Source organism: Plecotus auritus (assembly GCF_963455305.1).
Source record: "Plecotus auritus genome assembly, chromosome: 7".
In the NCBI taxonomy this organism is placed as follows: domain Eukaryota; kingdom Metazoa; phylum Chordata; class Mammalia; order Chiroptera; family Vespertilionidae; genus Plecotus; species Plecotus auritus.
Window position 1 is genome coordinate 91553577 of NC_137774.1, and position 25402 is coordinate 91578978.

Genomic DNA, 25402 nt, shown 5'->3' on the forward strand with positions numbered 1-25402 from the left:
ACAATGAAGAGGCCTAGAACTTAATATCCACAATGTTGTACTATAATTTTCCATTGAAACATATCTTTCTAGTCATTGAAAGGTTTTAAGGAAGAGAGGGAGGGTGACAAGATCAGATATAACTTTGGGAATGATTACTCTAGATGCAAAATGAGAATGGCTTGGCAGAGTGCAGAGCTGGGTTAGGTATAAGATTTAGGAGGCACCCTGCCCATGTGGCTCAGTTGGAGCATCGTCCTGTACACCAAAAGGTCTCGGGTTTGATTCCTGGTCAGAGCACATACCCAGGTTGCAGGTTCAATCCCAGATTGGGGCACGTGTGGGAGGCAACTGGTCAATGCTTCTCTCTCATGTTGATCTTTTTCTCTGTTCTTTCTGTGCTCTCCAAAATTCAGTGAACATGTAGTCAGATGAGGATCAAAACAAAAAAAAAACATAACAAAAACAAAAAAAATGATTTAGGTGGCCACTGAGGCTATTTAGATGAGAGGTGATAGCTAATGTTATATCACACCCCTGCTTAAAATCCCGAGCATCAAGCCCCAAATCCTTCAAGTGGCATTCAAGGTCTTCTACAATTTGGTTCTTACATCAGTCACCCATAACTGATAGGGGCTTCTGTCATCCTTCAATGTGCCAAACTCTTTCACTGCTGTTAGCTTTGCCTGGAGTATATTCTTCACCTCCCCTTCTCCCCCACAACTTTTACTTATTCTTCGGGTTCAGCATAAGTGTCATTCCTCATGGAAGCTTCCCCTGACCTCCTTGAATGTACTAGTTCCCTTGCCATGTCCTCCTTTGCCCGCAACCTTTGGGCCATGCCTTATATTTGTTCAGTGTCAGTTGCCCCACCAGATTGCATGCTCTCAAAGGGTGGATGGATGTGTCCCTGGCATTGTATCCCTTGTACCTTAAACTCAGTAGACAGTGAATAAGAATTTGTGGGAAGAATGATTGAATTCACAACTCAAGGAATTTGCTTCAGTATACCTCTGTGTCATACTTCAATTCCTATCTCCTCTGACTTCTTTTTAGCCTCAAAGCATTCTTTTAAAAATATATGTATGTATTTTTTATTGATTTCAGAGAGGAAAGGAAAGGGAGAGAAACATCAAGGATGGGAATCATTTGTCAGCTGCCTCCTGCACGCCCCACACTGAGGATTGAGCCCACAACCCAGGCTTGTGCCTTGACTGGGAATTGAACCATGACCTCCTGGTTCATAGGTCGATGCTCAACCATTGAAGCCATGCCAGCCAGGCAACCTCGAAGCATTCTTCTTACATCTTTATCCTTAAAAACACCTCCTTTGATAATCATTGCTTTCTAAAGTTATTGCCTGATTTCTCTTTCCTTTGAATACTGCTTAATTTCTTAAAACTGTTTTATTCCTTTCATGTGTATGTGTCTTGTCTTCCTTCCAAGCTTGGAATATCCTTAAAGAAGGGACCATACCTGGCTTGTTTTTCTTTCCTGTAGTCTAAGAACTCAGCAATGTTTGCAGAGTTGGCACGGTTAAAGAGGACATACCTGTTGTAATATTAGTCATTATAAACAATGTAGGAATTGAATAAAATTTAGTTTTCAAATTGATTTTGAATGTTGGTTCCATAGGAACAAAATGTATTTAATTAGGAGACATGGAAAGTTCAGTAGAGATTTTGAAGGACAGTCCAGGATGCTTCCAAGGGCTTTGGTATTTAATTTAGAAACTTCTTTCTCTCTCTAGAAACAGTACTGCTGAGCGGTTTTGGTTCACAAAGGGGCCATGGTTCACGTGGATTGAGGAAGAAGGGCAGAGCCTGCGTGCCCCGTGAAATGGCCTGTAGAAGAATTAGTGAATCGTGAGAGATGAAAGGCAAAGTTAAAGGAGGAACTGAGAGGGAGTGTGGAAGATCTTGTGGGGTGACAAAAATGTGTCAGCCTGCAAGTGTTTTCAGTTAGCCAGCCTGACTAGTGAACATGGGAGGTGAGGATGAGGGGTGATCTGTCCTCCTTCAATGGCTTGTTCCTCTCTGTGGAACAAAACAGCCTCACTGGATTTCCCATTGGCTCCTGCTCCACTCATATGTTCTCTGCACTGCAACTGGAATGGTCTTTTCAAAATGCAAATATGATTTGATACCTCTTTGCCTAAAGCCCATCAACCACGTTCCATGTCGGCATGATCTGCTCCTGCCTTTGTCCAGACTCACCTTGTACCACTTGTTGGGCTCCAGCTATACTGGCCTTCAGTCCCTTTCGTGCCCTATCACAGAGCCTAGTCAACACCTCTTCGTACTCTGTATTTTAGTCCAGCTATCACTATCAGAAAGCTTTTCTCTAATTCTTCCTTATATGCGCAGAGCCCTCTACTGTGCTCCTTTCTTGTACTGAACTCCAATCATATACACTTGTTTTTATTATTGATTATCCTGTTTCCTTCAAAGCTCCAGAAACATGGAACCACGTCTGTTCTTGCTTTCCACTGTGTTCCCAGAGCCTAATAGACACTTGAAAACAAATAGAGTACGTGAGTGCCACTTTTGAGGACAGGGAACAGAAAGCCTTCATCTTTGAAAATTTCTGCCCAATGAACAGATGCATAAAATGTGTGTAAAAATAAGAACGCATTTCGAAATGAGCATTCATTCATTCCTAAGTGTTTAAAGGCCTATCTGTCCCTTACATTGGGGTAATGTGTTAGAGACTGAGGACAACCATAGTGAGCAGGATTAAAACTTACTGGCTTTAAATCACAATGGTACTTAGTACCCTTCAGCTATATGCCCCTGGCCTAGGTTTCATTTCATCTAGGCTATCCTTCCACTTGCCCAGTTCAACCATTTGTTACTTTTTACTTTGGCAGTGCCATTCCTAGACCCCAAATTTGGTCCCCATCTATAACTATTCCCTGCCCCCCCCTTTTAGGCATCATTCTGGTGGCCTGATTTTAGGATTCCTTATGATAGCCAGTGACCCACTAGCCAGGCTGCCTTCCTAGAACTGGGGAGCAAGCCATAGGACCCCAGGAAGACCACTCAGGCATGAGTACCAGAGCCCTTGGGGTACCTGGTCAAGGCCATGTGCAGGTAGGGGGAATCAAGGACGAGTACACCTGGAACAGGAGCAAGGATCTGCCTGGATGGCACTGCTGGCTGAGGCCAGACCCACACCCCAGATATTTCAAAGCATGGGGCCCTGTGTGTTCAAGGCAGTCCTCTGCCTGGCTTCCGGGACTCTCAGATTCACACTTGATCTGCAAGAGCTGTGACCAAGTGCCCGGTCTATCAGTGGTGCTTCAAATGGAGCAGGCTCACCTTTGCATCCTCCTGCAGGGAGAAGAGCCCAATGATAGACAAGTGTTCCCCATCTTCTGTCTCTCTCCAGATCATCTTCCCCAATGGGTAGTTTCAACACTATTTTCCAGGTTCTATGACCTACTTACTCGATAGCTTCTGATTACTTGCTTCATTCTCTGCTTACTTAATGTGTCATTTGGGCAATTATCCTGCTTACCAACCCCAGGCCTTCCCCATCTCTCTCCCTCCCTGTAGATCCCCTTGGCTTAACACACTGGCAAGCATGAGGTAGCAGACAGTCCTGCCAGGGAAAGGTCACCATGCAACCAGCCTCATTCTATCAGCTCCCTCTGAAAATCCTCTGGTAACTAGCTGGCTGGCTGGTTCGTGAGCAGAATTCGTCCCATCCAATGTTAAGGCAGCCGTTTACTTATGCATCTTAAAAATGGAGAAGGGTGTACCCACAGCCTAAGACCCCAGGTTTTAGGCAAAGACCTGGTCTTCTAGATAAATTACACTACTGACCACTTGGATCATTTTCAGGGACAGGAGTGTACAGAGAGTACAGATGTTTAAGGGGTACCAACTAGAGTTTCTCTACAACAACAAAGGAAATGCAGTAGTTCCATGCTTCAGAAAATGTGGACATATTCCTAGAACTTAAGTGGATTAAATGAACCCCAGGATATAAATGTAGGCTTTTAACTGGAACCCCAGACCTCAAAACCACTTTGGTCAGTTATCAAAGCTACTTTCATTGCCAGGTTGAAATATTTATTTGAAAAATTGGAAACACAGATGCAATGTATTATACAAAGAAAGGTCTTAAAACCATAATAAAAGTATTGGAAGGGAGCAAAAGCCAGTGGCTACCTGCCCTGGGAAGGTAGGCACTCAGTGAAAAATTTCATAGGAACTATTCTAATGGAAAAGTGGGGAAAAGGTTAAAAACAGAAAAGAAAAACAATCCCAACTCCATCCCTGCAAACCTAAGTGTGAGAGTTTTAAGTTCGAGACAACTGTGTTATCACCAAGATTTACCTAAACCCCCTCGGTTTGTCCCTATGAAAAATCAGCTTAATTTAGGGCCTTCAAACCTGAGGTAGTTGAGGGTCACCTGAAAGACACGTCTGAAAATTATCTACTCTCAGAATCGGACCCAGTAGCATCTAAGCAATTGTTTCATTTTGCTTTGGCTCCTGGGGTAGGAAGGCTGGGCCACCACTGTTAGTTGCTGATCCCCTATTTGGTCTGGACCTGGGAGACGAAGGACTTGAACAGCAGACAGCTCGCCAGTTTGCTGTGTTGGTGGCAGGCAGGCCTGTGGTGGTGTTCTATGCTACAGGCAGTGCAGTCTCTGGAGGATGGAGAATGGCAGAGAGAGAGGGCAAAGCCGATTTGATTGGAAGGCCAGTGCCAGGATTAAAGGCTTTTGTTGGCAGGAGGGATTTCCAGAGACTTTGAAAGGTGGTAGAAGGTAGCAAGAACTTTAGTTATTAAAGACCAGGGTAAGTGGAGCCAGAGGACCCTCTGGAGCAGCGATTTTCAACCTTTTCATCTCATGGTATACATAAACTACTAAAATTCTACAGCACACCAAAAAGACAATTTTTGCTGATCTGACAAAAAAAAGGTATAATTTTGATTTACTAAAAAATAATTACCTACCCTTTTTGCTCCAAAGTGACTTTTTAAAAAAATCAGGTATCTATACTTACTTGTATATAAAGATTTCTGGTACCAAGAATTAACCAATCAGATGCAACCTTATTATGCAACGTGACCAATAAGATGCAACTCTATTATATGACCTATATATTTATGGTTCAAGACAGGGCATTCACACTGGATGGCTATTTTCATTTTTTTATTTGACAATCTAAGGGAAAGAGGTCAGTGCCCCTGACTAGTCAGCTATTGCATGTTTTAAAATTATGCACACTGGTTCAAAATCGCTGCTCTAGACTAAGAAGTGAGTATGTCCTGGGTACAAACTCAGAACCAGCTCCTCTTAGAGAGGCCAAAGTGTACCAACCTGAATAAACAACTTGCACTTGTGACTCCCTGGGGCCTGATGTCTGATTCAGCAGCTCAAACACTTCCAAGAAAGGATGCCCTGGACAATGTTTGGTTCTTCCAGCCACAGGGCTGGGGACTCATATTTAGGTGGGATCCTAAGGATCAATCTCAATTATAGTCCAATTTAAACTTCTTGCTCAGATATACTAGTAACCTCACAAATAGTTCTTTACTTTTTCCTTATTTATATACACACCCTTATTCTAATGGTAAATGGTATTAGAGCACCGTATTACAAGATTGCATAATAGATTCGGCTGCATTTAACCTTTTGTCAGTCCTAAGCCATTATTTTGCTGTTGTCCTCTCTTGTCATGACCCATTTACACTGACCCATGAGACTCCAGTCACTAAATGATGCTCAGTGACTAATTTAAAAGGCTGTGAGGTTCATTTTTAGCCTTAGGATGATTTCCGTTTTCATCAGGTATTTCACACCAAGTACCACACACTCATTTTTAGAAGAGATAGGCCAATTTGATTTTGGCTGGAGAATGGACTAGCTTCTAATTTGAGCAATGATTAAGTAATTATCTGACAGATATCGCCTCCTGTGAAACTGACTGAGCCTGTACTCCTGTTTAAGTGCTTTCTTAATGGTTTTATTACTGGTTAAGCCCATGAATTTTTAAAAATTACTGTGGTGCCCTGACCAATGTGGCTGTTGGTTGGAGCATTGTCTCATACACTGAAAGGTGGTGGGTTTGATTCCTGTTCAGGGTGTATACGAGAGGCGGCCAGTGTTTCTCTCTCTCTCTTCCTTCTCTCTAAAATCAATTAACATATCCTCAGATGAGGATTAACAACAACAAATTACTGTGGCTTCTTTTTAGAGGGAGTATTTTTTCAGAGTCCTAATCTGCCCCAATATACTAGATTTTCCCCTCCACTAGTAATTTGGAGCACAAATGTTTGGCCGAAATTCTGAAAAAGAAGACCAGCCACCTTTGGAAATATTGACCCACGTTGAGAACACACTGATTGGCTTAATTGACACAAGTGGGCCAGGGATGCCACACATCACTCCTTCTGAGCCTTGGATGGAAAAGCACTGAGCACAAAGAAGCTTTAACACAAGCGCTCAATTTCTACTGCTGAACCCTCTTTTTAGCCCAGTGTGGAGATCACACATCTGAATCTCATAATTTGAGCTCAAGGGAGACAGTATTTTGAATGCCCTACTTAGAAATGCACAGAGACAGAGTCTGGGGGGTGTATAGGAAGGAGGGATGTTGATTCACAGTGATCAAACAGGAGTCTCACAACCTGTCACGTAGCCACACTTATAATGTTCCTTTGGGACAGGTCCTGGGAAGTGCTTGTTGGCTACTACCTAGGAGTTGCTATGGATAAGGAAGACACGGTCCAAGATCAAAAGGTCACTTAAATGCTGTGGTCCGGCTGGAAGTGGAGAAGTGCTGTCTGGCTGCCCATCTCTACGAGGCTATTAATGTGCCCTCATCCTGTCCACAGCGTAACGAGGGCCCGGGACATGTGTTGGGAAGGGGTCAGAGCCAGCGCTCCCCCTTTTTTGTTTTCCCTGCCCTGGATGCTCTGTGGAACCTTGCTTGCTTTGTGATCCCAGCTGGTTACAGATGGGGATGGCATCTTGGCCTTGTTTCCGATTCTTCAAGACTGATGTATAGGGCAGAAATACAAGCCTTGCCATAGTCACACCCGAAATCCTGAATGCTCCAAGTGTCTCTCTGTTGGCTGCTGCTGCTGCTGCTGCTGCTGCTTAACGGAGGTTAGTAATAAATATTAAAGGTACCAAACCAAGCACAGGGTTCTTTCCTACCTGGAGCAAGTTTGCCTGATTTTCTGGGTCTGTCAATTAGGTAGAACATGGAACTATCTTTTTCAGATTCAAGAGGATACCAAGGCAGGCAGACATTTGGAGAAAAGAATTGAAAACCTCACAAGCTCCCTCTTAGGGCCCTGCCTGGATCTGAAGGGAGGTGCCAAGGAACATTCATTCTGGAAAAAGAGGTGTGGCTTTCTCACCAGTTCCATTCGAGCATGCGATAAGGTTTTTCAGCCTGGTCACAAGGAGTTCCCAAGGAAGGTGTCTCCTGAAGACCTGGGCCGTGTGCACCCCTCCTTTCTCTCTGTGGCCCTCTCACCTATGAAAGTGGCAGAGGCTTTCAACTGGGCTCCACCTTTAGAAGGGAAAGGCACTCCCTCCACTTCTGCCTTTGGAGGAAAGCTGTGGCTCAGCAGCTCCACCCGACCCTGGGAAGTGGCCTTGAGTCCCACACTCAGCAGGACACAAGCATGGAGGCTGATGGAGAGCACCAAGGTAAAGCCTGAGCAGCACCATCGCTGTTGACTGCTGTGGTCAGGGGCTCCTAGGAGCTCAGAGCTTCAGAGCTGTTCCCTTTGGGAGAGTTGGCTATATGAGTGAAACTTGAAAAAAGAAACCCCAAAACCCAACCAACCACCATAAGAAGCAGTGGGAATCCATGGAACTGCCAAAAGAGGGGAAGCATTGCCTTGGCATTCTCAGCCCAGGACACTCCTGCTGTTCTTCTGACTCTGTGCACAGACTCAGGGTAGTGTCCTGGTTTGGAATCCACCAGCCCTCTGATGCTCACAAGTTTGTGCAAGTGATGAAACTGAAAAGACTGAGAAGAAAACAGAAGAGAAAAAACATAAGATCTTCCCTCTCCAGGCACTCAGCCATAACAACCACAGCCCCTTGGACAAGGACACTGATTGTTTGGGGCTAAAATAGCAGGCAGGACTGGGAGGGAGGTCCTCTCTGTGGGGGTGGCCCTGTTCCCCGTCCTCTCTGGACACCAGGGAGGCGGGGAAGAACACAGATCACGGGTTCCAACACAAAGGGTGTCACTGTGGAGGAGTCTTTGGAAGGCCATGCAGGTCCTCAGCACTGGACAATGGGAGTGGTGTGGCTGCCACTGTGACTCCAAGGGTTTAGTCTGTGGCTGGGGAATAACATACACACATAAACAGGCAACAAAGATTTACACTGTGACGTGTGGGGCATCAGTGCGGCTCTATTCTTTCTCAGTTACCACTTCTTGCAGTGCAGGTGGAGATGCTTCTGTTTCTAAAAGACAGTAACAGCCATTCATGTTTCACAGCCCTTCATGCACCTATTCTGTTAACCAAAACTGCCACCATGTTGGGCTCTAAAGTACATTATCATCATAACCACCTGGTCCCTAAGTGAAGTGTCCAGGAATAACTGGGATATACTACAGCCAGCCAAGTTTGACAAGAATCGGCAAGCTTGGTGGTGAACAAATGGCCACCTTGGACATGCAGAAAAACAGCACTCAGAGTCTGAGCAACGAAGTCTCTGGGCTGGTGGCCGAACATTATTCAGTCCACGCCATTTCTAGCTCCTGACTCTTCCTATCTTTTGGCCATTGCTGCCCATCACTGGCTCTAGACAGTCAGGACCTGGTAATTCACTTGCCCTGTCTGCTGGATCTTCACTGATCACTATTCAACTCTAGGCTGGCCAGAGACTAGACTCCTGGGGGGTAAACCAGGCTAACTGGGCCTGGTAGGAAATGGTGGTGAGTGACCACTCTACCAGTCAACGTTAAGGTCTTGAAAGGTGACAACAAAAGCTTTCAATTCACAATTTATCTGTTTTGGGCTTTTAGATTGTTTCCAACTGAAAACATGCTCTGTGAGTATAGAGAAGGAGGAAGTCACTGACCAATGGGCTCCTCATTCTGTTACAGTCTAGGGGAAAGCCCTTATCACACAGTACCCCCCTACACTGCGGCTAATGCCGGTCCTCCAGCGGCTTACCTTCTTCCCAGCCCTCAGCAACACCAGCAAGCTCGTAGTGCTTTTTTCGAAGCTCCCCCAGTTTTTGACGCTCCTTCTGCAGTTCATTTTCTAGCTCTAGCACCCTAACCTGTGGGGAAAGTGGAATTTTCTTTTGAGCAGTGATCTGAGAATTGTCTTATTTTGACTTAATCCCTTTTCTCCATCTTCCAGTTTTCTTCCATATTATTCTATAGCTTACCCAGTTCTCAATTGCAACCTCGTCTCAGTTCTAATTTCCCCACCCTCTCATCCATCCATCTATTCCATCTATCTTCTCCCCAGGACCCTCTACTAGAAATGTATGGTGCTTTATAGTACAAATGCCTGAATGGGAGTAGGACTTAAGTTCCTCTGATAAATCGCTATCTAAAAACAACTCTAATGTCTGGCATATCTGTAATGTGTTCCAATCTAATTATAACCCTTCAATTCCAGTTCCTTGGAAGTTCAGGCAGGAACCAATAATGATAGTTCTGGCATCTTGGAGGGGTTGGTACAACTTAAGAGTTATTATTGTACAGGCACAATCTCACTAAAGGAGAGGTTGGCTCTGGCTCTTTTTCCGCTCATTAATTTTAGTTATTTTATTTATTAATTTAAGATATATTTGCTGAGCACCCATATGTAACCCAGGCTCGGTTGTAGGTGCTAGAGACCTCCACTGTTTCTCTTAGCATCACTTATATTAATCCTTGGGCTAAATGGTACACCTGAGTTCATTTCCTCCCAAGTCTCTTGCTCACTGGCTTCTCACCATGGGAATATTTGGGGTTGACACCATATGCAGTAGAGACTGCCTAACCTTAGAGATGGAGTTCCTACCTGGGAATCCATCTCCTGGCGTTTGATCTGGGTCAGTGTCATGCCTGAGAAGTCCATGTTGTCTGCGAGAATGGAAATGAGAAGTTCTTATCAAATAATACCCCTGGCTGACCCTTGCCTGGGAGGTGGCCAATGCCAATGTTCTGCTGAAATGTTTGGTTTGCCTTTTATCAACACACATGTGCACATTGTAAGGGATGGAGACAGTGACAGGGTAACCAGAATCAGAACTCCACCCCCCCGACAACCAGCCCTGTAGAGGCATTTCTTTAAATTCAGAGAAATGACTAAATGGAAAGTCTACCTAAAGGTGTGTCACTATAGTGAAATAAATAGCATGCTCATGTGGTGTCCCTTCTTATGAGAAAATAAGTATTTATGTAAAGGATGAAAAGAGAGAATTTAGAAACAGAACTGTGAGAAATTGGGATCATGGAGAAGACTGTAAAGAACAGCTATATCGGATGGATAAAAAAAAGTATTGCTTCTGAAAGGCTACCTGTTTCCTCAATCTGTGATTTGCCAGAAATGGTTGAGGCCACGACTGCGGCGGTGGCCTGGTTCACCCCACGAGAGGCTTGCTGCAGCTGGGCCAGGTTTGGGCTGTCCTTACCAGCTTTCACCTGCCAGAACCAAGCATATTTAGGTTCACATAACATAGAGTGGTGGCAAGGACTGAGTCAAAAGTTGGATTGATGGTTCTTGACGAATATATCTGATCCACTGCAGTTACCAACAAACTTCTCAAAAATCATTGCCTGTGGGGTCAACTCCTGGTATATCTTTAATATAAAAGGTGCTTCCTGGCTTATTTGCTTGGTGGTCTCAAACTCTAGCTTTATCAGGTATTTTAATGAAATGCTCCATTTGTGAAAATCAATTTAGGATAGCAATAAATAAGGATTAAAAAACACTCCCTGGGGTACTATATAACTCACAGAAGGTTACTGGTGACAAGCTTTGCATTAGGACTAGCTGGGGCAATGGTTCAAATTTGGAGTCTTGAGAAGAGGCAGACACTGATTGTAGAAGCTCTGTGCCATGCCGGGCAAGATTTGACTGCTCTGACTCATTCCTTATTTGAGTGCTCCTGGAATGCTGTGATTGCTTATCAGAGGTCGGCACAGTTGGGACCCTCAAAGGCCACTTGTAACAAAGGTGAAGAGTGCCAAGAGGAGCACTTGTGGTGAGCTGGGTTGAAGGGCTCCTTGCTGACAGATGAAAGGCTTTTAGAGGGAGTACCCTTGAGAGTCAGAATTTTAATTTGGGACCCAACCCTCCTGGACCCTGGATAAATCATCTGTTCTTGAATCCAGCTTCAGAGTTCCAGTATCTCTAACCTAGCCAGGCCTCAGAGTGTCCCAGGGAGTCCTATACAGGTCCTACCTTGGATGCAGCCACAAGCTGGGCTGTGCTAGCAGCTATTTCATGGGAACACACCATTAGCTCCTCGAACTTCCCTTTGCCTTGTACCACCAGATCGGCTGCATCACTGACAGTCAGGAAAGGACAACATGGATTATGTCACTGTGGCAATCACAGCTTCAACCCCTTATGATCCCACCTCTAGACCATCCCCTCACCCTGTCAGCCAGGGAGCACAGCCAGCCTGTGCTGCCCCAGGAGACCCAGTCTCCCTTTTAAACTTTAGTCTTACTGACTTCCTTATCAACAGTGTATTTCTAGTGGGGATATCTCCCCCCACTTAGTTATTCTCTGGGGTGATCAATGGAATGGGGATGAGGTGAGGAGCCTTGGGACCCAAAGACACTTACACCATGACAGTGGCTCCCCAGCCCACAGCTTTGGAGGCTGAGATGAGTCCTTCTGTCCATCGAGAATTCTTGGCATAAAACTCTTTAGGAGATGCTGTGCCCTAAGGAAGTGAGAAATAATAATAGCTACCTTTTATTAAGTGCCTGCTGTGTGCCAGGTGCTTTTATATATATATATTACCTCATATAAATTTTCACAGCAACTCTGAGAGGCAAGCATTATTATTCCCATTTTACAGATAAGAAAAATATAAGTTTTGAGAGGCAAAAATACTTTTCCCAAGGTCATGCAGGAAATAAAGTAAATCCTAGGCTCTTCTGACTCCAAAACCCATAGCATTTCTATTATATTTCCAAACTGTGTGTGTGTAAACACACACACACACACACACACACACACACACACACACACACACACATTATCCTATATAAAATAAAGAGGCAATATGCAAATTGACCATCACACCCTCGCACGAGATGGCCACCCCCATCTAGTCACAAGATGGCCAGCAGGGGAGGGCAGTTGTGGGCGATCAGGCCAGCAGGGGAGGGCAGTTGGGGGCAACCAGGCCTACAGGGAAAGGCAGTTGGGGGCGACCGGATCTGCAGGGGAGGGAGGGCAGTTGGGGTGGGGGTGGGGGACCAGGCCTGCAGGGGAGGGCAGCTGGGGGCAATTGGGCCACCAGGGGATTAGTTAGGCATAGATCAGGTTGGCAGGGGAGTGGTTGGGGGGTGATCAGGCTGGCAGGCAGAAGTGGTTAGGGGCAATCAGGCAGGCGAGCGGTTGGGAGTCAGCAGTCCGGATTGTGAGAGGGATGTCCAACTGCCGGTTTAGGCCCAATCCCACAGGGACATTCCCTGAGGGGTCCCAGATTGGAGAGGGTGCAGGCTGGGCTGAGGGACACCCCGTCAGTGCACGAATTTTGTGCATGGAGCTTCTAGTTTATGAATAACAATTTCAGAGGAGTCTAGCTACTCTCCATGATTTGCCAAAAGAAGAGAGTATACAGTGAATAATTTTTAAAAACTATTTCTACTTGGATTTAAAAAATGTATTTATGCTTTGAAAGTACCTGATAGTCTGAGAATCTACAGATACTCTTTGCTCAGTCCCTCTTTCTAATTTTGGGGACCAAAAACAACATCTCTCAGACTGATAAAAAGCACCACCAAAACAGATATGGCTTTGTTCCTTATATGATTGCTTTCAGGCTCATAAACCCTCCCTGGACCTTTGTCTCTTGAGTTGCAGCTGCTTCAGGGATGTGGGGAAAAAACAAGATGGCAATAATGCCAGCAAAGGAGTGAGGAAATCCAAGTGACAATGTCAAGACAAGACTGAGGGCGAGTCTGTGAAGCACTGTAAGTTGACTGCTGTTGGAAAGAGACATGGCAGAGCCACTGTGAAAGTCAGCAGCAGGTTCATTCTTCCGATTTGCCTAGTTTTCAAAACCTCTCACTTCCTCCTCCAAGGGCCCAGACTTGCAATGCACACTTGGTTTCCACAGCAGGCTCCAACAATGTCGCCTGGGTTAATGAGCCCGTAGCTGGAAGCTGTGCTTGGCTGCTCTCTGGGGACTTGGCAGTGTTCCAGCTTCTTCCCATGACATCTGCTGACATCCCCAGTGATGGCAGCTGCGCCCTCAGATGGACACACAGGGTGAAAGGCAACATACATAGATTTCACTGAATGTGGATGAGTATTTCGTGTAGACTTAGCCTCTCAGTGAGCTGGGAATATGTAACTAATGTCTGTTCTCCCTATTCCCAGGCCCTCACCCACGCTTACCCGGCCACTTTCCACTATTTCTCTCTGGAGGTCCTTCGAGGCCACAATCAGGACCTGAATAGCTTGCATTAGGCTGGTACATGAACCAAGAATCCTGCAAAAAATAAAAAAGTAAATAAATAAAGTGAGGATACAGAACTGAGACTAATACCAATGAAGAAAACTGTTTTCTTTTTCATTCCTAAACACAGGCATACTTGGAATGGGAAGTAAGGCAGGGTATGCTCTCCGGTTGAAGCCCCAAAGGAAAGGCAGGTGAGTGAGGAGACTGGATCGTGGATCTTCTTCATAAGGAATAGCTAAGTGAGGATTCCTGGGGGTTTCTTTCCCCCTATAATGCAACAGTGATACTATCTCCATCATTAATACTGTTATTGATAATTACATACTAGCAGACTCAACCTTTCCCTGTGGCTGCTAGTGTTCTAGTATAAACCAGTGCAGGCAAGACTGACCCTGATCATCTATGTGCCACCATGCTGTTCAGACTGACCTTTCGTTCACCTCTAATTTGACTCCTGTGTCTCCTTCTCGGGATTTGCTGAGCATCTCCTGTTAAAGAAAAGCAGGGTTGTTTTTTTTTTGTTTGTTTTTTAACACATCACAGGTACTGAGAACCTACTGGCGTCCCACACTTTGGGTCCAATATTCAAATCTAGAAGAACCCATCCACATCCTTGTGAGAATCAGGAAAAGAATCTACTAGTAAACTTCCGATCTACTCAGTGGGGGGCGGCTACAGCAGGCTGTCTCTGTCAGTGTCTTTACATTCTGGAACCCAGGCTGGTGTGCACAGAACTCTGCGAGCTATAGCACCATGCTAGTAGGGGCAGCTGCTACCAGGTCCTATAAGCAGGTACTCACTCTCCAAGGTGGCAGCCTGAGTCTTTCACCAAAGGAGCAATGTGTGACCTTTCCAATGGGGCCCACTCAGCTTTTCTGAGACCAGCATTGTCATTGGTTTTGAAATCAGAATCTTAGCGAGGTTAATGTAACTTAGTGGAAGTCATACAGTTAGTAAGTGGTCAGTCAATCTGGAACTTGAATGCAGGATAGCCTGATACCAAAGTATGTTGATCCTTGAGGAAACTGCTCACCTTCTAGTGGTGAAGACTTTCTCATTTTCCACCCCTAAGAGATTCTGGTATAGTCTGGTTTTGGTTTATTTTTATAGGGACCCTCTGAAGTCTTAATGAACAACTAAGATATATCCAATAGGAAATGTTGCCAAAGGAAAGCTGCAAGAGCATCACTTTAGATCTTGAGACACTTCCATACCTCTATTCGCTTTTTTCTTTTGTTAATCCTCACCCAAGGATATTTTTTCCATTGATTTTTATTTTTATTTTATTTTTAAATATATTTTTATTGATTCCAGAGAGGAAGGGAGAGGGAGAGAGAAACATCAATGATGAGAGAGAATCATTGATCGGATGCCTCCTACAAGTCCCCCATTGGGAATCGAGCTCACAATCTGGACATGTGCCCTTGACCAGAATCGAACCTGGGACCTTTCAGTTCCCAGGCTGACGCTGTATCCACTGAGCCAAACCGGCTGGGCCTTTCCATTGATTTTTAGAGAATGGAAGGGAGGGAGGGAGGGAGGGAGGGAGGAGGAGAAGTGAGAGAAACATTGATGTGAGAGAGACACATCAATTGGTTGCCTCTTGCACACATCCTGACCAGGGCCAGGATTGAATCTGCAACCCAGGTGCATGCCCTTGACCAAGAATCAAACCTGCAACCCTTTGTTGTACAGGCTGATGTTCTATCCCAGTGATCAGCAAACTGCAGCTCGTGAGCCACGGTTTGCCGCTCTGTTGACTGACTTTGCCGACCACTGCTCTATAACTGAGAACACCGACCAGGGCTCCATACCTCTATTCTGGCTGTAGCAGTCTCAATGGCAGCTGAAGTGGCAGCCATCTCCTTGTCCACCAGGTCTCCTAGCTCCTCCTGTTTGATGTCCAGGCCTCTGGGCAGGAGATCCTGTGAACACATCACAAGGGCTGAAATGATCCTTTAACCTCTTCTTTCTCTGGTGGCAGACCTGCAATCCTCACATGAGGGCCCCACCACATAACACACTTCTGCAAGCCTTGGAGGGGCATCTCTAATAGGCCTTGCTTGGAACTCTCTACCATGTGAACTCTGGAACCTCATGTTCCACCCCCTCTGCCTTCACTCAGAACCCATCTCCTTCCAGAATGCTAACCCTGCTTAACCCCACAAGGCCATTCAGTTGCAGCTGCTTGGACCCTAACCCCACAGCTGCACAGCTGATCGTGTTTACTGCCTGGGATGTGTTTTAAAAACCCCTTCAAATGTAGATAATGTCTTCCAACCAGTCAGCCTGCCCCTTATTTAACTTTACTTCCACAGCAATCATATGAGGCAGTTATTACTGTGTGTGAAATTCATCCTATAAAGTAGTAATTCAATTCCTATGTATATAAACTCTAGAGAAATTCTTGCACTCATTCATCAGGAGATGTGTATAGGAATGATCACAGTGACCCATTCATAATAGCCCCAAACTGGAAATAACCCTGATGTGCATCAACAAGAGAACAGATATAATAGAAATTAAGCAATATGCACACAATGGAGCACAATAGAGGAGTGAAAATGAACATATCCGAATGGATAAACCTCACATACAAGAATGTTGGGAAAAGCATAGAATTAACAATATGTTGCTGGGGGTGGGGAGAACATAGTCTTTCTATTATCTTCTGGAACGCTGATTAAATATTCTATATATAACCATTTCATTCCAACTAATAAAATCTGTGCCATATTTAGATAATTCCTCTAGTTCACTAATTCTTTCTTTAGCTTTGCTTTAACTTGCTGTTGAATCTATATATTTTAAACTTATTGCTTTCAATTATTATATATTTTTTAAATTTTTTTTTTACTGATTTTTTTACAGAGAGGAAGAGAGAAGGATAGAGAGTTAGAAACATCGATGAGAGAGAAACATCAATCAGCTGCCTCCTGCACACCCCCTACTGGGGATGTGCCCGCAACCAAGGTACATACCCTTGACCGGAATAGAACCTGGGACCCTTGAGTCCACAGGCTGACGCTCTATCCACTGAGCCAAACCGGTTAGGGCAATTATATTTTTCATTTCTAGAAGTTCTGTGGTTCTTTTTCAAATATATCTAGTTACATTTGAAACTATCTTATTCCTTTGTCTTGCTTTTAATAACTTTTAAAAGGTTCTTTAGACCTAGCTGGTTTGGCTTAATTGATAGAGCATCGGCCTGTGGACTGAAGGGTCCCAGGTTCGATTCCAGTCAAGGGCACATGCCCAGGTTGTGGGCTCGATCCCCAGTGTGGGGCGTACAGGAGGCAGCCAATCAATGATTCTCTCTTATCATTGATGTTTCTCTCTCTCTCTCCCGCTCCCTTCCTCTCTGAAATCAATAAAAAAAAATTAAAAAAAAAAAGTTCTTTAACATGTCACAATAAACATAGTTATTGCAAACTTATTTTTTTCCCCCTAATTTTATTCAGCATTTTCCATGTCCTATTCTGGGAAGATTCTCTACATCTGGTAAGCCCTAGTGCCAGGAAGGAAAACTGCCCATGATCTTTCTATCACACTTTGCTTTGCTTTCAGTAATGTAATTTTTATCTCTTCATGGTGTCCTACATACTTTGCCCCATATATTGACTTCTCAATTCTGCACTATACGGGCTAAGATGCTCTATCTTCAACAAAAGGCAGACTGTGTTAATGTTGCCTAGGCTGCCACACCAATTTAATAATACCAAATATCATCATTATCATGTCACCCTATTGAAATAGAGGTTAGCAAATTCACCATTGTCCATAATCTTCCTTTATCCAGACATTCAAGGGTCTCCACCTTATTGCCTATTTCTCCCCAATATGAACATTCCTCCCCCATCCGATCCATCTTTTTATCTGGTTTGCTCTCTCTCTGTGCATATTCAATTAATTAAACACTTGTGGGGTGTTAACCACCTGCCAGATATTATGCCAGGGACCGGGGATACAATATGAAGAAGGTATGGGCTCTACTTCTTATGGGGCACGACTAGTGTTTGGACAGGTTCAAGCCTTGGACTAACGAGAGGGCACAGTCCTCTCGTGGCCACGAGCAAGTCCCAGCCTGGAAGGCAGAGCCCTCCCAGCACAATTATAGCCAACAGCTATAGTTGTAAGCTTGAACCTATAGTCCGAACACGTGGCCCCACATGCCTAAGTGATATAGGCTGCAAGTAAACAAAGCTTGATCAGGTGCATGTAGTTGAGTAGGCACCAGAATGTTGTAAACAACTTGACCACACCCTTACTTTGCCTCGTGGCATCTGCTATAAAAGACACGGCTTGTGGGCATCGGCGCTGCTGGGTCCCCATCAGGGAAGCAATGTCCCACCGAGTCCCAGCTTTCCTTCTCTTGTCTATCTTTTCTAATCCTTCATCGCCCCCACTCGGGTTTACCCTTGGCCGTGCTGGTGCGGCACATAAGGCGCCCTAGGGCTGAGTATGCCATGGCCATGCCGGCTCCCCACAACTTCTGATAACTCATTGGGGGGGAAATAGGTAAGCAGGCACATCACAGTACTAGCCACCAACTGTAAGGTGAAGGGAGAGTGCAGAGGGGCCCAGAAAGGTGAATAAAGCCCAGACTCTGGAGGTCCTTGTATGTTACATTACATAATATAATTTTTGGTATCAAACTAGAGGAATCATGATCAGATCTCTGTTTTTGGAAGAGAGCAGAGAAAAAAGAAGCCTGAGGCAGAGAGAGTAATCAAAATGTTGTTTAAAGTGCTCAAATGAGAGAAAATGAAGATCTGAACTCTGGCCCTGATCTCCTTTCCTGAACTTATCACCACACATTTTAGAAATTAATTAAATGCTGCCTTATCTGTACTCTCAAAATAGAGCTCTATTTCACTTCTCATCGCACTGTATAGAAATTGTTGCTTTATTTTCCTTTCCTCTAGAGACCATGTCTTACTTGTTCCTATATATCTACACCTAGCACAAATCCCAGTAGTAGTATATAGGACATATTCACTATATCTTTATTGAATGAATAAATAATATCATTATCTCCATTTTAGGTGTTACTTGTCCAACCACATAAAATTCCTTGAAAACAGAGACACCATGCTTATTCTTCTTTGATACTTCCTAATGATGACCACAGAGTAGATTAATTAATAGCCAGTGAATTAAATGTAACTGGAATGTCGTTCAGGGAGGTCAAATTTTTTAGCACGGTTACTTTCTAGAATCAAGTTTAAAGTGCAGAAAGAACTGGCTTAGAACTGGCTCACTGACTTCCTGGCAAATCACCAGCACTCACACCCAAGAACAACAATAACTTTCCCCAAAAGATAATACTGATAATACCTCGCCGATGGCCGCAATCTTGCTGAGGAAGCTCCTCATGGCTGTGCTATTGACATTCTCAAGGGTTCTTTCTTTCTCCAGGAAAGCCAGATAGAGGAGGGTTTCCTTGCCATATTGCTTACAGGCCTCGGTCAGTGCTGGAGGTGCAAGACAACAGAGACTTGTAGAGGCCCTCTGCTCCCCCTGCTTTTCTGAATGGCCCCTCACCTCTGGTACTCACCATCAGCAGGCTCTGGTAGGGCTCTAAGGCAGGTGGTGCTGCCGTGAACAATGGTGTCACTGGTCAAGTGGGCAAGGAGGGTTACTGAGTGCAGAAGCCCACTGATATCTGCCAGGAATTTAAAGGAAAGTTTCTCAGTCCTGCTTGAGGGGTATCGCTTTCTTTTTTTGTTGTTAATCCTCACCTGAGGATATATTTTCCCATTGAAAGGAGGGAGGGAGGGGGAAGAAGAGGGAACGAGAGACAGACATCGACTAGTTGCCTCTTGCATGAATCCCAACTGGGGCTGGGTTTTGAACCTGCAACCCAGGTATGTGACCTTAACCGGGAATTGAACCCAAGGCCCTTTGGTGCATGGGCTGACGCTCTAACCACTTAGCCACTTTCATTTTTCTTCCCTCCCCACTTTATGAGTTGTACACACTCCTTGCTTGGTGCATAGGAACCCATGTTTCCACATTCAAGCATTTTTGAGCCCTGCCCTGCTATCACTGGTGACAGACCCTATCCTTTGCCTTTGTTACCTTCTGGACAGGCAAGATACTGGCTCCAGCATTTTTCCAGTTGTTCAATACAGCTGGAAACGGACTTGACCGTGGAGAGAAGGTGATCTGTGAGAGGAAAGACATGGCAAAGTGAAAGTGCAAGTTGTCCTAGCTTGCTTCATTCATCCCTGTTAAGTCACTTGATGGATGAGCCTACCTAGTGAGTGGCCCCAGCCCTACAGGAGCTGCCCTGAGAAGAGGGAAGGGAAAAAAAGCTTGTTGGTTACTCTTATACGTGATTCTCTTATTGCAGCTTCAAAAGCTGTGTTTCTGAGCCTATCTGGTCTTTAGCCAAGAACCAGGGCAACCACATTGCCAGCCTAGATTCTGCATCTCATTTCTCATTACTGCCCATTGTATCAAATCCAGGCTTTTCTGTCAAGTCTTTCAAGGCCTTTGGACTCTCATTAACCTTGAGCCCAGATCCTTGGCTCACATTAAGCTAATCTGTGCGTGTGCTCCACACACAACAGTCATTCCCACTGCTGTGCCTCTGTGCACAGGTGTGTGGAGACTGTAACACAGGAGTTACAGCATGGGCTCTTTGGTCACACAGCCTAGGTGTGGCTCCTGGCTCGAACCCTAGGCTGTGATCTCATGCTGACTGTGCTTCCTCATCTGAAAACAGAAAACTGATAGCATCACCTCTGGCATCACTCTGAGGATTCGCTGGGCTAAGGCACATAAAGCGCTTAGAACAGTGCAAGGCACATAGAAAGCACTCGGGAAATGTCAGCTGTTTTTATTATTATTCCCCACTTCTCTATGGTTCATGTCTCTCCTCTTCTTTCAAAAGCTAGCTCATAACATCTCCAAATCTGCCCACATCGGCCCTACTTCCTGGCATTCCCTCAGTACATTAGGTACTCAGTGTGCTCCTTCATTTGTAACGTTGTGTTTCCTTACAGATGGTTCCCTGTTGAATAAGATATAATAGTCCTTGCTGTATACTTCACCACACCGAGACCTTTCTATGTGATAATAAAAATCAACTGTTAGCCATTTCTTCCCATCTGCCTCCTGCTTCAGTGGAAGCTCTCATTGCTTTGCCAATCTTTTCTGCTTGAGAATGAGCTGCAATGAGATCTGCTCATCACTATGACTTCAAATCCCCTGGGCCTCGATGCTCTCCTACTGTGCACAAAGGCTCTCTCCTCTCACCCAGAGGGCTTCTCTAGCTCACTCAGATGGCTGATCTACTCACAAGCCCTTAGGATCTGGTACATGCCAAGTAGGCCCCTGTTCATAACCTAAGACTATGTGAGATTTTTATTGTTTCTGTCCCTCCACGCTTTGAAGCCTCCCTGTCTTGACTTGAAGCTCATGAGCAACCACCCCTTAATTCAGAGCACATTTTTCTCCTGAGAGCAGTGGTTCTCAACCTTCCTAATGTCGCGACCCTTTAATACAGTTCCTCATGTTGTGGTGACCCCCAACCGTAACATTATTTTCGTTGCTACTTCATAACTGTAATGTTGCTACTGTTAATGAATCGTAATGTAAATATCTGTGTTTTCCGATGGTCTTAGGCTCTACAGCAGCGGTTCTCAGAGCCTAAGACCATTGGAAAACACAGATATTTACATTATGATTCATTAACAGTAGCAACATTACAGTTATGAAGTAGCAACGAAAATAATTTTACGGTTGGGGGTCACCACAACATGAGGAACTGTATTAAAGGGTCGCGGCATTAGGAAGGTTGAGAACCACTGCCTTAGAGAGACACAGGGCTGTCTGCTCCTCCTCTTACCAGCCTTTAGAATTGTTACCAAGGCTCAGCTCCCAGTAGATGCTGCACTGGTGTGATCTATGACTGAAGCAGTAGTTATCACAGCTGGGGCTTTAGACAGTACTGCTGCCCAGGCCCTGTGCCAAAGAGCTTACTCCTGAACTGATCTTGGCGTTGGGGCCCAGGCACCCCCAGGCAATTCTGACGTGCAGCCAGGCTGAGAACCTGAGTTCAGTGTCACATGGGATTTAATGCCAACAGGATTCAACACCTGCGAGCCGGGAAGAGTACCTGCAGATCCGGCACAGCTGATGAGAGTGGGCTCCTCAAGCTGCCTCAGGGCCTCTTGTATCACCTGCTCTGCTGCCTTCCTTGATTCTGCCAGAAGCATTTTTCGTTGGTCCTTTGCGAGCTGGCACATAGATTCCTAGAAATGGTCCAGGGAGGTGAGAGTCTGCCACAGACCCCATAAGAGCCTTCAAGCAGCATCCATCTGTGACACAGCTGGGATTCCTGGTGTCTTAACTCAAGTTGTTGCTTTCTTTGTCCAAAGTGTGTCACTGAACACAGAAGGCTATGGGAATGGACCACTGGAACCCCTTCTCCAATCTTGGGGAGAGAGTGCTAAGTGCATCCCTTTTTCATTCAATAAAGGAGAGCTTTGCCTTCCCTCATCTGCTTTGTGGGTGACTCAGGGCATGCCGGCATTAGGGGCTACTCCTACAGATGCCTTCACAATCAGGCTGGAGACCCCAAACCCCTTTCACAGCCCCCAACCTCCAGCCTCCATGATATGCTGCTGAGGCCCAGGAGTGAAGTTGAACATGGTCAGCCAAGGGTGTCTGCTACTTGCCTGTGTGCTGGACAGTTTGAGCTGGGTGTTTTCCAGCTGTTCCTGAAGAGCAGAGAATTCCTCTTCTCGACGAGCCATGGCATTCACCAAACTGCCCCGCTCCTTCTCCAGTTCAGCAATCTGGGTCACCCATTTTTCTTCTGACTGCAATGGCGACCGAGTGGGAAGAGGGAGCTTCTGGGAGGAATTAAACTGTCCCTCCCCCAGAAGTCCAAACCCACCACTAGGTCACAAGGAACAGAAGGTGATATCTCTTAACCTGCCAGTTTCATTTCCCCGAGTACACAGTGATCACAGATGGGACCAGGTTGGCCATATGCTGCACGGTGACGGGCTCGGTGACAGCCACATGAAAGCCAGAGGGGAAGGAGTAAGGAAGGGGGATAAAGAAGGTGGTGCTCACCTGGGCAGCTATTTCCAGGCTGCCTTGGACAACCTGGAGTTCCTGTTTGCTGGTGGCAAGTTCTTGCTTCAAGTTCTCTAGTACTTCCGTCTGTTCTTGAGTCTGAAAGAAGAAAAGCGGGAGCACCCTGATTTGGGTGGTGATTATAAGGGATAAACACATGTAAAAAAATCCCTGAGATTTGTGTACTCTTTTGTATGCAAAAGTACCTCAGCAAAAAGGGGGAGTGGGGAGGTGAGAACTCAGAGTGTACCAAAATTTTTTCTTCTGAGCAAGTGGAATGTCAAGGGGGGGGGGGATTTTAAGGACACTATCTGAGTGCCATGCTTAAGCCTATAATACTTATTAAAGTAGAAGTGGATCTTTAAATCAGGCATCCCAACACTGTACATTGCGAAATCTTGCCATCTAAAAATAATTCCCCTTCTTTGATTTCTAAGTGGTGTTTTTCAAAGAGTGGATTGTGACCCTATTAGTAAAATTCACAGTTAATATAAAAAAAAATGAAACAGCAGAACAAAATATCCAAATGCAATCACATAGTAAGGGTAAGTATTGCTTTGTGAAACTTTGGTTTCGATTAGATAGATGTATTTCTTACTCTGGGTTACAGGAAGTGTGAAATCCCTCCCAACGGACCTGCGTGCCAACCCCACCCTGACCCATGGATGTTCGCCTGGCTGCAACTCCTTGTAAACACTCGTTCCTTTCTCCGATATCCATGTGCTTTTACTCGATTCTCCTTAGGACTCTCCCCAGGAAGGCCTTTGCTGATAAACCTCACTCAGCTCGTCCATGCATCACTTCTAACCTTTGTGCCTCGGTAACCATGATCTATTCTATACAGCCTCTCCTAGCATCCTCATAGGGCTCCAACCCACAGAGCTAGCTACCAATGGAGCAGAAGACGACAAGGTCTTTTGATCAAGGCCTGCCTCCAACTCGGATGGCCCCTCCGTCATTTCCCACGTATGTCTCCCTTCCACTCACTTTCCGCTGGGCCTGCTCGCTCACGCGCTGGAAGGAATCCTCTATCTCTTTTTTCTCTCGTTCCAAATCCACCTGGGCTTGTCTGGCCACAGACACCTGTTTGGTCACCTCTGCATTCTGTAAGGGGAGAACATTGTCTTAAAGTGGCTCATCACGGGCTTAAAGGACATCTTCCTTCTAGAACAGATGGCAGCATTCAGATGGTGAGTGGCCTAGAGTTGGACACAGAAATCACTGTCCTACCCAGAGGGAAGCCAGAAGAAAGCTGTCATCTGCAGATATCAACTCTTAATATTTAAAGAAATAATAAAAATGAGGGATAATGCAAGTGGGGCTAGCATCTAAGGTGGAGCTCAAGATAGGGGAGGCAAGGGAGCCTGAAAGCTGAGGTTCCCAAGAAATGGTGGTGACCCACTGGAGACTAGTTGGGGCACTGGACCCGGAGAAGCCACAAGGCCCCAGTTGTTCCTTCCCCTGTGGAGCGGGGCCTATGCGTGGTGAGAGGGAGGTTGAGGGTCCTACCTTCCGCAGCAGGTCAGCGTGGTTCTGCACCAGCTCACTGTACTTCTCCTTCAGCTTGCTGTACCGCTGCTCATTGGCCTGGGCTTTCCCTGTATGGTCCAGGACCAAGGTGAGGACGCTACCCAGCTAGGACCCTCCACCGGCCCTCCAGGAAGCCAGAGTTCCCAGAAGACCCTCATTTCTCTTCACAAATGCATACATCTCTTCTCCCTCAAAAATCCTACTTAAACTCCTGGGGCAGTGGTCGGCAAACTCATTAGTCAACAGAGCCAAATATCAACAGTACAATGATTGAAATTTTTTTTGAGAGCCAAATTTTTTAAACTTAAACTTCTTCTAATGCCACTTCTTCAAAATAGACTCGTCCAGGCCGTGGTATTTTGTGGAAGAACCACACTCAAGGGGCCAAAGAGCCGTATGTGGCTCGCGAGCCGCAGTTTGCCGACCACGGTCCTGCGGGGAAAGTCTTTTGTAAAAAAGAATTCACCTGACTCAAATCACCAATTCTTGCCTCCTGAGCATTTACACACATGCATTTACTTAATCAGTGTTTTTGGCTTTAAGTCAAGTTATTTCTTGGGCTCTTTTTCTCCTACGGAGATCCACGCTCTTGGGGTAGGCACCCCGTCACCTTCTGTAGTCCCCATAGCTGTGTTCTCAGTAGTGCCTCACACAGGTGCTCCACCTGCTGGACTCCGGCTGACCTTTGACTGGTGGCAAGAGCTGGCCTTCCTGATGGCTCCTCTGGACAGATGCAAAGCTGGGTGGCGTTCTGCCACCCTGCCTCCTCCTCCATCCTGATCTCCCCGACTTACACCCTCACTCCCACCTCCCACCAGCTTCTCACTTTCTATCTCTGTCAGGCTCCGCTGTGCCTTCTCTGTGTCTTCTCGTTTCTTCTTGAGTTCATCCAGCTCTGCCCGCAGGAACTCGCTATCATCAGCCGCCTGCTGCCGCAGATGCTTCTGCTCTGCCAGCTCGGCCTCCAACTCGCTGATGCGGCCCTTCAGCTGCAGGACAGCACGCTGGCTCTGTGGGAGGGACTTAGGTAACGTACCTGGTCACTGCACTGCTGTGGGTCGGGTGTGCTGGGCGGAGAAGCAGGTCCTACCATGTTTCCAGCACCGACCAAATAAACACCCAGGTTTTCCTAACAAGCCCACTCCCAAGGCCTCATGAGAGC

The 25402-nt window shown here is 45.7% G+C and overlaps 1 protein-coding gene across 3 annotated transcripts in view; it reads right to left on the minus strand.

Moving 5' to 3' along the window:
- Positions 1 to 4036: 4036 nt before the first annotated feature.
- Positions 4037 to 25402, minus strand: part of HIP1 (huntingtin interacting protein 1) — a 143928-nt gene continuing 122562 nt past the window's right edge. For all 3 annotated transcript variants that reach the window (XM_080678429.1, XM_080678430.1, XM_080678431.1), the window contains 19 exons: positions 25067 to 25250; positions 24220 to 24308; positions 23698 to 23814; positions 22708 to 22809; positions 22305 to 22448; positions 21743 to 21878; positions 19699 to 19785; positions 19175 to 19282; positions 18955 to 19091; positions 15432 to 15542; positions 14047 to 14105; positions 13554 to 13647; positions 11765 to 11865; positions 11376 to 11481; positions 10489 to 10612; positions 9990 to 10051; positions 9147 to 9255; positions 8349 to 8430; positions 4037 to 7984 (listed from right to left, as the gene is read on the minus strand). In XM_080678429.1, the coding sequence (XP_080534555.1) occupies positions 8378 to 8430; positions 9147 to 9255; positions 9990 to 10051; positions 10489 to 10612; positions 11376 to 11481; positions 11765 to 11865; positions 13554 to 13647; positions 14047 to 14105; positions 15432 to 15542; positions 18955 to 19091; positions 19175 to 19282; positions 19699 to 19785; positions 21743 to 21878; positions 22305 to 22448; positions 22708 to 22809; positions 23698 to 23814; positions 24220 to 24308; positions 25067 to 25250 (1923 nt within the window). In that variant the 3' untranslated portion in view covers positions 4037 to 7984; positions 8349 to 8377. The remainder of the gene's footprint in view (positions 7985 to 8348; positions 8431 to 9146; positions 9256 to 9989; positions 10052 to 10488; positions 10613 to 11375; positions 11482 to 11764; positions 11866 to 13553; positions 13648 to 14046; positions 14106 to 15431; positions 15543 to 18954; positions 19092 to 19174; positions 19283 to 19698; positions 19786 to 21742; positions 21879 to 22304; positions 22449 to 22707; positions 22810 to 23697; positions 23815 to 24219; positions 24309 to 25066; positions 25251 to 25402) is intronic.